The sequence below is a fragment of the Podarcis filfolensis genome (assembly GCF_964270895.1).
Source record: "Podarcis filfolensis genome assembly, chromosome: 5".
In the NCBI taxonomy this organism is placed as follows: domain Eukaryota; kingdom Metazoa; phylum Chordata; class Lepidosauria; order Squamata; family Lacertidae; genus Podarcis; species Podarcis filfolensis.
The window spans coordinates 39,332,773-39,345,448 of NC_139608.1; the positions used below are offsets into that span (position 1 = coordinate 39,332,773).

Below are 12,676 nucleotides of genomic sequence, written 5' to 3' on the forward strand. Positions count from 1 at the left end.
CCTGATTTATGCCAATGAAGCAAGTGGGGAGTCAGGCCCACAGCTGAAAGCCCAAGCTGCTTTTCAGCAGCTTAAGTAACAGTTTAGGGCTAATTACAGCATTCAGCATTGCTCTTTTGCAGGAAAGGTAACTTGTTGACGGGGGATGATTTATGCTGTCGGTGGTCTTCCGAAGGAAATTGTTGAATCTCTGTGAACTCTAGCTGCTCGTTTCCTTTTGTGTACAAGGCAAGGGGATTCAGACTCACTTCATCTCTTTAATGGAGTAGCTGATGAATGTGGATGGATGAGCCTTTCAGAAGGCAAGCGACTCCGTTGCTGGAGTGCTACTCAGCTGTACGTGCAGGAATCCTCATATGTCTAGATGGCACCTATTGATGAAGGACAAGTAATAAACTGAACAGTAGTAGTAGTAGTAGTAGTAGTAGTAGTAGTAGTAGTAATAATAATAATAATATCATTGTTATTTTCAGTGTGCATTTGCCTGTGAATGTCAAGGACAGTGCAAAATCTTTTCGCATCTCTGCCAGCGTTCTCTGTGTCTCTCACTACATGACTGGTGACACAGCAACAGACCCCCCCATTCCTCCCCTGATTTTTCTGGCGCATGCAGAGATCATCTGAAGATGTTCGTTTTGCATTGTGCTTCGTCAACATTCAGAGGGGAATCAGAATCTCTCTTGTTGCTTCCAAATGCTTTCAAATTCTGGAGCGAGACGAAGGATGGACCAAGATGTTTCCCCAAGTCTTCTTGTGTGTTCTGGATGACTCAAAGTAGGAGAGGGGTCAGTGGTGACCATAAATAATGGTTGACTAACACAGAGAGCCAAAATGTGTGGAACTCTGCATCCTCAATTTTAAGATGGTAGAATTTGGAACTGTGTTGGATTGAATTTGGAACTGCATGTGGAACATACAGTGTGGGGAGAGATTCAGAGGGAGGGGTCACAACAGGAGAGGGAATGGTTAACAAATCCTCTCCAGTTGTGACTGCCTGGCCTGCTATCATCCTGGTCCCTCCCCCCCCCCACTGCAGTTTCAGCTTGATTTTTTACCGGCTACAATAGAAGCTTGATTTTTCCCCAAGCTTGATTTTTGCAGGCAGGCAGAGGAGAGAGCAGGAAGCATCACCCTGTAGACTGTGGCTGGGGAAGAAAAGTTAACTTTTGCTTCCCCAACTTTACTGTCCAGGAAGATCACACATCCCCCTATTCCCCAGGCTTGGGGGGGGGGAATCTGCACCATTTTTTCAAGCCTAAATGCTCACGGGGGTGGAGGAAAGGTGTGTGTGTGTGTGTGTGTGTGTGTGTGCATACACACATGGTTGGGCTGCATGTGTGGTTGTGGTGTGTAAGGGATACCCCCAACGATTTCTCATGTTTGCAAAATTGCTCATGGCAACCCCTGTTATATCAACACAGAAGCACTGTAAGGTAGGGTAAGCTGAAAGAGTGTGGCTGAACCAAAGTCACTGGGACTTAGTTAGAATTTGAACTATGATCACCCTGGCCAAAGTCCAAAACTATCTCTAATACACCCTACTGGACTCTTTTGAAGCTCATATTCATATCTGAATGCCAAATTGAATCTTCACACCACAATCCAATTAGAGTTCCAGGGAACATGTTATGTGCAAACTCCATTAAAACAAATGGGAAGTCTATTGAGTAGCTTTGTTCATATTAGACAGTGGAGCTAATTAACAGAAATTCCTGCTATATTGGTACTCCAGTCTATATATTAATGGCTCCTCTTTTTTACAATCAATTCAATCTTTCCAAGCTCCAGGGTCTCTTACTTGGGTCCCTGAGGTCTACAGGAGACATTGAAACTTCCAAATTAACATTCCAAAATTCAGAACAGAAAAACTGTAAAACCATCAAAGATACTTCGAAGAGTGAGTAAATACCCTACAGCTCCCATCACTGCTGACCACTGGCCCTGCTGGCTGAGGATGGTGGGAACTAAGCAAACATTCCAATTCATATGAAAAGAACAGGAGAACAAAGGAAATTATCCGAGTTGGAAATGCGAGCCATTAACAGAACCACTTTGCTTGTTTTATTCAAGCTATCCATTACAGATGCACATTAGTGCTCTAATTGCTCCCAATACGTTTTAAAATGCCTTCCTCTTTTTAGAATTAGTTAATCCCAATGGAACATCTCTTTGGGCATAAAAAGAGAGAGAAGCAATCTTTTGCATGTAACTATGGATTTTGCTCAGCTAAGCTTCTCATAGAAGCAGCATCAATGCTTTGTTCAAAAGACCTTGGTTTACAAATACAGTGGTACCTCGGGTTACATACGCTTCAAGTTACACACTCCACTAAGCCAGAAATAGTGCTTCAGGTTAAGAACTTTGCTTCAGGATAAGAACAGAAATCGGGCTTCAGCAGCATGGCAGCAGCAGGAGGCCCCATTAGCTAAAGTGGTGCTTCAGGTTCAGAAGTTTCAGGTTAAGTACGGACCTCTGGAACGAATTAAGTACTTAACCCGAGGTACCACTGTAAGCCAATTTTTTTTCCTGCATGAGAAAAAATGAAGGATCTAGTGACCAACCTGGATATTTACAGAGTCCTGTGTGCATCATCCCCTTGTAATATCTGACTTTGAGCACCAACATATTGTGCATATGTTGAACAGTAGTCCTTAAGTCTTCTTTTTGCTCTGCAGCTGGGGAGTGTAGCAGCCAATAGCAACCAAACAAAGGATGTGGTGCAAAGGCAGCAACCTTATAGAACAGCTTTCCTGAACCTGGAGCTCTCCAAACATTTTGGACTCCAACTCCCATCAGCCCCAGTCATCACGGCCAATGGAAAGGAACAACCACAGACTAGAGAAAGCTATTCTAGAGGACCCTGATGTGCTTCCTTCCTCCAGTCTGATCATCAGCCTCTCCTTGTTGGCACAGAAATGCATAGCCAAGTTCAGCAATGCTTTTTATAAGATTTACATGTTTGCCTTGTTCACATATAAAGGGGTGTGTATTGTTTTTTTCCTTTTTAAAATGAAATGGAGGATGCAGGTGAGGGAAAATAAGTTTGCTGCATTTCCTGCCTTTCCTCACTGGATATTGAGCACCTCATGGCAGTGTTTTATCATCCTCTCTGGCTCTCGGTCCAGTGTGGATTCCAATTCAAGATATTGGATGTGGCTTTTAAGACCTTTCATGGCTTGGGGTTAGGTATGAAACAACAGATGAACTGCAAAGTGCAGCCATCCTTCAAATTTTACCCTTCTCTGGGCTTCCTGTTCTGCCTGCGCCAGGAATGGAAGTCTCCCTCAACATTGCAGGGAGAAACAGACAGAGATAAACAAAGAACGATGGGAAAATTCATTTTTTGAATTCTTCTCTGGGTGGGAGAGGAATGGACAATCACCTGCGGATTGCCCTGAGGTGTGGCACCCGCTTCCCTAAGGAATGCGAAGGCAGGCAAAGGCACTGAGTGCATGGAGCACTCCAACTGCCGTGACCCCACCACCACCACCCGTTCCTGGAAGCAGAGGATATCCTGCTAACTGGGTTCTAATTTGAGTAAAGTACAGGCGCATGCTAGCAGTGGCGTAGCGTGGGGGGTGCAGGGGGGGCCGGCCGCACCGGGCGCAACATCTGGGGTTAGGGCAAATCCACGGGTTAGGGGGCGCAAATCCACGGGTTAGGGGGCGCAAATCCACGGGTTAGGGGTCGCAAATTACTTGCCTTGCCCCGGGTGCTGACAACCCACGCTACGCCACTGCATGCTAGAGGCAATGAGAAGACAAACTGTGGAACATCTCGGCTACAAGGATTTAAAGGTTGGAAATGAGATAAGGTTTCATTCAGTGTCAAAGACAGTGGGGAGAGGGGAGCCTACTGTTTTTCCCCCCAAAGTGTTTCTTCTACATTTCTGATTTGGCAACCCTCCCCGGAATGGTTTAAAATAACACATGCTTAAGTAGAAGTTCAGGAGAAGGGAATGTATTTGCTTTTCTGCAACATGAAGAAGCATGGTTGCTGCACAGGGAGCCATTCCATGCCTCACATAAGACTAATTGTTCCATGTGGGATAAGTCTGAGTGTACATCAATCAACATTACTTAGTGGGTTTCTCAGTGTTTGACAGTTTATTCCCCCGTTGTTCCTTATTACATTCATATATTTTAAAAGGCAATGTTTGAGCCCTACATTCTCTGCCAGGAGAACTGTTATAAAAGAGCTGCTAGATCTATTCCCCCCACATCTATTTATTTATTTATTTATTTAACATATTTTACTGGCCTTACAACCAATGGTTCCCAGGGCATTCTCAATAAAAAAAGCAGAATGCGATAAAATCCTAACAAATCAAAGCAGAAACAAAAAGCAAAAATGAATAACAATTTAACACTCAACAGATTATGCCAGCAGCTTGATGTTGCAATTCTATACTTACTTGCCTGGGATTAAATCCCACTAAATTCAGTGGAGCTTACTTCTGATTAGACACAGACAGGTACAGCATTGCAAAAAATACAAAAGTCAAAACTCCATTTCTGCTCAAGATTGCCAGGTGACCAGAAAAAGAACAGTTGGCTGTGTTCACACCATACATTTAAAGCACATTTAAAGCACCTCAACAGAATCCTGAAAACTGTAGTTTGCTAAGGGTGCTAGAGACTGCAGCTCTCTGGGGCAAACTACAGTTCCCAGGGTTCAGGGTGTGTGTGAGTGTGTGGGTGTGCTTTAATTGTATGGGACATATGCAGCTTAGCCAGCTCCTCTGCCTTTAACAAAGGTTTAATGTGCAGACATTATAATTTGTTAACTGATGATCTAACTGCTGCTACCTCTATCCTATATCCCCCTCCCCATTGCTTAGCTGTCAGAAGACTTATCTACTATTGCAACATATGGAGAAAAAAAAGCTACCTTCAGCAGGTGGAAAGAAGAGAATAAACACTTAGATAGTGGGGGTCTGTACCTGGAATTGTTTGCATGAGGTTCCCATCCCAGCAGACTCTGATGGAGCCTTTTCCCACCCCCTTCCCCCCTTTTAGTTTTGATTACAGTGGTATCTTGGGTTACATCCGCTTCAGGTTACATACGCTTCAGGTTACGGACTCCGCTAACCCAGTAATAGTGCTTCAGGTTAAGAACTTTGCTTCAGCATGAGAACAGAAATCGTGCTCTGACGGCACGGTGGCAGCGGGAGGCTCCATTAGCTAAAATGGTGCTTCAGGTTAAGAACGGACTTCCGGAACAAATTAAGTACTTAACCTGGGGTACCACTGTATATTCACTTTAACTGTAATAATAATAGTAATAATTAATACCCTTTTTTAAAAAAAAGTACTTATACCCCCACAAAGGACAGCTACAGGACCAAGCCTAACACTTGGCAACACCATTTCTACCAAAGAACCAAAGCAAAATCTAAGCACAGAATGAGCAAGGCTGTTGGATGCATTACATCCATTACATTATTATACCACCCCTGGAATAATGGTTTAATCTCACAGCAGTCTGCCCCCCGCTCTCCCCAAGGAAGCCATTTATAATCTGGGCTAGGTGATAAATACATTATATAACACATGGTACTTTGCTGGATGGATGACAGTTCGCCATATATGGGCAAAGGTCTGAACGCCCTCTTGTGGCCAGATGGTTATTGTCATGCCTGTGTTGATGTCCCACTGTGTAGAAATTCTCAAAGCCTGTTTTCAACGTTTAAAAGGTGTTCCGTACCAGAATAGTTATTCAGCGTCAGAACGCTTCTGTAAATATTTTGTTAAAATAAAATACCAAAAATATTCTAAAATCTTCCTTTAAAAGTATCTGCTTTATATATGGGTGTGTATATATATACATGCACACGTCACATACATATGCACATAGGTATATCTTGTCTATTAAATCTTGTGACAGCCACAGGAAGATGCTCTGCGCATTTTCTCTGAGTAATTGGACATTATGCTCTTGTCAACAGACAATGGAGACTTCAGACTGAATTGCAGAAAAGAGACTATCCCAAGGTTTTGAGCTTCCCCACCTCTAGGTATGGCCTAATTCCCTCAATCAGAATGAAATATTACAGGTGCTATGATGAACTAAATCTGGTGTTCTGCTTTATGCTTGTTTCGGATCACTGTCTCAGGGACTGAATTGGTCTGTTGCTGTACAGTGCTGTTTCCTATAAAAACAGTGAGTAATCTATAGTGACTGTGGTGTTTCACACATACACAAACGTACAGGCACACACACATATACATACTTTGCAACCTCCATTCTGGTAGCAGCGATTAAACAGAAGGGTGAATTCTCTGTGGAAATTATTTTTATGGGTTTCTTAAGTGACTGACAGGAGAGTCAATGACAGATCAGGCTTGGATAGGTTGCTGTACTATCTCAGAGATAATACTAAATATACTTTGCCAAAATTCTCCCCAGCATTTTTAAAGCTAGTTTTATTCTATGCTGTGGAATCACTGTTTGAAACACATGTCTAAATAATGCACAGAGTCTTTGCTATCTGCCGGGAAACTTCAGATTTTACATGAATTCTACTGATCTGCCTATGTCCATACCCAAAATAGCACGTTTGCTTGAAAATCAAAGCACACTATGGAACCTCTTTGTCAAAGCTCTCACCCATGTTTGGTCTTGCCTGGCAGCCTCATACATTCATTGAACAGGAGAAGGGATAAGATGGGGCCTCTTGAGTTTACCTGGGGAATTGCTGGGAGAGGATGAGTATTCAGCCTTTCAGCAACCCTGAGATGTTTTTACCAAGAATAACTGTGGAACCTCTCAAATCAAGAGTGACTTTATAAACACCTGCCAGTTCTTGCAGACAAGTCACCAAGGCTTCATGGTTCAGAGAACTGAAAGCAAGAGACTGGTCTAAAAGAGAGAGTGCAACTGTATGCATGTCTTGCTTGTGGGCTTCCTATAAGCATGTTGTAGGCCACTGCGAGAACAGAAGGTTGGACTGCACAGGCCTTAGTCTGATCTAGCAGGGCAGGTGGGCACCATCAACCAAACCCACAAGCCATGTTTGGGCCCAGATCTAAAATCCGAACAATAACCTGGTGAGCTCTAATTCCAACACAACCTCCCCCAAGAAGGAAAGTTGGAGAGAAGACATGAAATGGCTGCTGAATTTATATAATGATACGGCTTTTTGAACAAGACAGTGGATACATGGATCCACTATCCATTTGAGGCTGCTCTTACTCTTAGAAATGCATTGTTCACCCCAACCAGTAGGAGGGACATTCTGGAACTGGTTCATAAGTGGCTGTTCAGATAGCCCTCTAAGCACACCAGCTGAAACTAATTGGTTAAAAACAAGGCAAGGCTGATACCTCAAATACTAATACTGTAATTAAGCAGCTCCCAGGCAAGCCATATACAAGCAATTTTGCCCAAAAAGTGGGTGGTAGGTTTATCACAGAAGGCATATGTTGGTTTTACATCAAAGGTTCATTTGCTAATGCTGTATACTAATTAATGTTCATATATGCCAGCCATGTTGGGCTATACATAAATAATTAGCTGGCTAGAAATATAAGGAGCTTACACAAAGGGACCACAAGACGTTAAAGGCCTCTTACCAATCCTCCAAACTTTCAAACAGGCATGGTTGGGAGCAGGGGTGAAAGAGAGTCCATACATTGCTGACAGGGCCATTGAACAGTAGGGACCTGTGTTTTCACAAGGTCAGTTTGATCTTGACAATAGTGTCTTCTCAAAACACCCTCAGTCACTGGACAGGGAACAAATTCAATTCACATTTAAAGGCAAACCTGCAGAATCTGCTCTTTTCAAAATAATATGTGATCAAAAAGACAGCTGTCCTTCAAAAAAATCACACTTCTCTGAATTTTGCAGGGAGTTCTCCTGCTGTGTACAAAATGCATATACTAGGGTAAATTGTGCATAAAAATATATTCATGGAAATAACATTATATTAAGAGAAATCGCATGCAAAATATGAGGAATTTGCACTAAAATGCTGCTGAATTTTCATGAGAACTTTTTTTTAAAAAGCCACAAATGATATGGAAATGTGGAGAATGTAACAAGACTGTGAAAAATAAAAAGCTGGGAACAACCAACATGGTCAGATTCACCCATCTCTATCATTGGAGAACACCTTCACAACTTAATGAATGTTCTGTCACATACCTGTATGTCAGTCCATTTATTATATGGAATAATTCACAATTCTCACAAAAGCCAGAAGGTCCTGAGATTGCCCTCTAATATCAGCCTTGACCAACATGCTGAAATCCTCCAACATGTTCAGGACAAGGGCAAGAATCATTTGCACAATTTCCCCACTACCAGCAACAGCTTGTATTTGTGGAGGATTAAACTATTTCTTTCCTCTCAACAATTAGCTGCGGCAAAGTCTGAGACCCCCTGATATTCAGTACAGTGGTGTACAGTGGTACCTTGGGTTACATACACTTCAGGTTACATACGCTTCAGGTTACAGACTCCGCTAACCCAGAAATAGTACCTCGGGTTAAGAAATTTGCTTCAGGATGAGAACAGAAACTGCGCGGCAGCAGCGGGAGGCCCCATTAGCTAAAGTGGTGCTTCAGGTTAAGAACAGTTTCACGTTAAGAACGGACCTCCGGAACGAATTAAGTACTTAACCAGAGGTACCACTGTACTGAGGGAACATAGTAAGCTGCCTTATACCAGCTTACTATGCTTACTTACCAGCTTACTTACCAGTCAGGCCATAGGTCCATCTAGTCAGTATTGTCTATACCAGAGGCACCAGCTTTCGCGGGCAATTTGGGGTGGGGGGCAACATCACATGTGGATGTTGTGACGTCCCAATGTCACGCGCATGACATCACGATGTCGGGAGGAGATGGTGGCTCCTCCTCCTCTAGGCGCTGCCAGCAGCAGGAGGCTGCTTCAGACCTTCCCCTCCGTTGCAGGAGGAGGAGGAGAAGGAGAAGGTGCCGGCCACTGGAGCCGCACCATAGTCAGCTCCACACTTTGCCTCCATACGAAGGTGGGAGGCAAAACGGTTTGGCCCCCTGGAGCTGGCACCCCTGCTTTCTACTGACTGGCCATGGCTCTCCAGAGTTCCAGGCCGAAGTTTCTTCCAGGCCTACTTGGAAATGCCAGGAATTGAAACTGGGCCTTTCTTCAGGCAAAGCAGATAAAAGACAATTGTGTTTTAAGTCAGAGGTGTCCAAGGACAGAGAGACATGCAAAATGGAGGTGGGGGTGGGCTGGAGGGAAAGGAGGAAGAATGCTATGTTGACTGGGGTCGGATTCATTTTTGGACAAATGAGGCTGCAATGCAAACTGTACCCATCAAACTTGTGCAAAGCTGGTGGCTAGAATGGGCTTCTGTCTGATGTGGGCTGTGCCATGGCACAGAGGGAGGGGCCAGGGAAGTGTGCGTGGCATCTCTCTCTCTCTCTCTCTTGATTTCTATGAGGAAGTTCAGCTCTGTTTCCTTTCCCTCTCTCTGCACAATTTGAAACAGGAAGCTGAGTGAGCAGCTGCTTCTGCTTCTGAGCACTACACACAGACAGCTCTGGGATCTCCACACAAGTTGCCGGTTGGGTGGTTATCGTTATTTTTAAATTAACATTTGTTTTCATTTCGTTTCGGGACGGGCTCCTTCCCTCGCGAGTCAAGGCATGGATCAGTGCTGGTACCATGGAACCATCACCCGCTCAAGAGCTGAGGACCTGCTCTCTAAAGTAGGCAAGGATGGAAGCTTCCTTGTGCGGGCCAGTGAGTCCATCCCCTCAGCATACGCCCTGTGCTTGCTGTAAGTATGGCTTGTGCCTCCACTGTACTCAGCGGCTCCTCTCCTCCTTCTGCAGCAAGCCGTGCATGGAGCTAAAGTACGGTCTGATCTCTCTGTATGTGACAGGTGATGCCTGTGCTCAACTGGAGGCAGCAAAAGAACTTGGGTGTATGGCTGGCATGACAGAATAAGCTACATGAGAAGAGTTGCTACACATGAGCAGATTTAAAGAGAGACAGTGGCTAAAGTGCAATTTCTTAAACAATTATGTAGGTAGTAGTAAGGTTTCATCTTGTTGCACCTATGGTTTGCTTTGTTTTGGGTTGTTTTTTTTTTAAAAAAAGGTTTCCATTAATTCACTGAGGCTGCAGTCCTTTACAGTAAGCGCCATTGAACTGAATGAAATTTACTTCTGAGTAGGCGTGTACAGGACTGGACTGATAATTTGGAGTCTACCAGTTCATTCTCTCCCTCTCTGTTTCTCTAGTTGATATAACCATAACAGGTGTGTTGGGGTTTTTTGCATACTACAAACATGCTGGTTTTCTGAATAACTCCTCAGACATATTTAGAGGATGTACGTAGTCTTGGAGGCTACTGCAGTGCAGAGGCATAGCGTGAGGGGTGCTGTGGGTGCTGCGGCCCCGGGCGTAATTTTGAGAGGGGGCGCCTTGGCTGCGGCACTTGTGCCTGGTGCAGCTCTGCCCCCGGGTCAGGCCTGACCGGATAGCGCACAGCAGTAGGCGCTTGGGCAGCAGCTTCCTCACCTGTCTCCTACCCTGAACTGTGGCAGTGTGGGCATACGCTCCACTGCTGCTGCAGTGTACAACTGGGAAGATGTGAAGGGGAAATCTGTTTACCTCATGATCATCCATAAAAACATAAGAAGAGCCTGCAAGCTGAGGCCAATGGCCCATCTAGGCCAGCATCCTGTTCTTACAGTGACCAGCCAGATGCCTGCGAGAAGCCCGCAAGCAGGACCTGAGTGCAATCCATTTATTTGTCACATCAACACCATACATTTGAAGCATTCTTTTGCCGCTTTAAAAAGCTGCGGCTTTCCCCAAAGAAGACTGGAACTATCGTTTGTTAAGGGTGCTGAGAGTTGTTAGGAGACTCCTTGCAGTGCTACAATTCTCACCGCCCTTAACAAACTACAGTTCCCTGGATTCTTGGGGGGAGGGAGCCAAGTCTATTAAAGAGGAATGAATGCATTAAACGAATGTTTTGGATATGACCCTACTGTGGGACTGGGAGATCAGCTATATGGACTGTGCAACTGACTGTTGCTGTCAGGGATGCAAAGTAGTTGAGACCAGCAAAGGCTGAAGCATGGAGATGAATCACAGGCACTTCAAATTAGAGTTGCAGAGACAGAAACTTCCCAAGCCAAGTTTGTGGTTGCAGAGGTAAAACATGGCTTAGCATGAATGGGACATTTGGCAAAATTCAGGGAGTTTAAATTAAGAATTTCTTGGACCTTGGAAACTGGAAGGTAGCGTCTCAGAAGTTTGGAGAGAAATCCCCAATCGTAAAGAAATATGAATATTATTTGATGGTATAGACTGACAGCTCATCAGCTGCTCCGTGAAGGGCCTGTTTGCAGTCACCTAGATGACCCAGCTTTGATCTCTCCTGTTCTTTTCATATCCTTAATTCAGCAGCTACTCACAGCAAAGAACATGCATCCATTTCTCTTGGTCAGTTTCTGAGCTGGAATTCAGCTGGACTGGAAACCATTTAGAAGTGAGTCTACCCTGTTGCTTTGGGAATCTTGAGATCAGTCAGTAGATTTGTTCCCTGCTGCAGATGCCTATTGGCTTCCACTATGCTCTGCTATGTAAAACAAATATTAGAAAAATACCACAAACTTTCTTTCATCCGTATGAAACACAACACTGTAGCATTGGGGAAGTGGAGAAAACATTATCTTAAATGTCAGCATAACCACATCTCCTTAGAGCTGCCACTTACAGATTGCCAAAGAAGAGGAAATGCATTACAAGAAAAAGAAGAAGAAAAAGGATGAATGAGGACACAGATTTGCATAAAATGTGCACATGCTAATTTGTGTGCATATATGCAAATTTAGAAATAATGGTTATGATAAAACTACAAATATATCTTACCACAGTGGGGGGAAATGGTGATGAGGTGTCCAGTCTACTGTCCAAGTGAGGAACTTCAAGGTTCCTGCTCTCCTGCCTTGTGGCTATTTAACTTTAAACTGCACTTGGACTGGGCACTCTTTCAAGGAGTGGAATGTCGTCTACAAAGTGGGCCATCCCCCCCCCATGCCTTCTAAAACCTACCTGCACAAATGTAGAAGCCTAAAAGTATTCCTTTTTTTAAAAAAAGGAAAACTGGGCTTCTCAGGAACTTTTCTTGTGTTTTGCAGTACAGCCATAGCCATGCATTGAAACAAAAATTTCCAGTCAAGATATGAAAAAAAGAAGGCCGAAATTAGCAGCCGAAATCCATTTATAGACTCCAGAACATAAGCATATGATCTACAAATTGCTTGACGCATCAACACTTCTTGGCATGCTAACATTTAAATGTGGATATAGAGACCCTGCTTTAGGTATCTCTGTTTAAAAAACTTGATCCAATGAGCAGTATATTAGTGGGTCCTGAAATGTTAGAGGGCATATGGGGGGTTGTAAGTAATTCATTTTTAAAAAAATCCTGTAAACTAAAAGACCTATCTTATGCATGTTTCTTCAGAAGCAAGTCCCACCAAGTTCAATGGGGCTTATTTCCTAATATATGTGTTAAGAACTGCAGCTTAAACTAAACCCACAGAATCACAGGCTTTTGATGGGCTTCCTCACTTGAAATCCTTTCAATAATTTCAATCAAAACAAGGTGCTAAACACAATTTTTGGCATTCAGGGGGTACCCCCATCAGCTATATTATGAAGGGAG

The 12,676-nt window shown here is 43.8% G+C and overlaps 1 protein-coding gene across 1 annotated transcript in view; it reads left to right on the plus strand.

Moving 5' to 3' along the window:
* The first annotated feature begins 5,999 nt into the window (after positions 1-5,999).
* INPP5D (inositol polyphosphate-5-phosphatase D) overlaps positions 6,000-12,676 on the plus strand; it is a 60,646-nt gene continuing 53,969 nt past the window's right edge. Inside the window, exons 1-2 of the mRNA XM_083615007.1 lie at positions 6,000-6,016; positions 9,634-9,769. Of these exons, the coding sequence (XP_083471133.1) occupies positions 9,636-9,769 (134 nt within the window). The 5' untranslated portion in view covers positions 6,000-6,016; positions 9,634-9,635. The remainder of the gene's footprint in view (positions 6,017-9,633; positions 9,770-12,676) is intronic.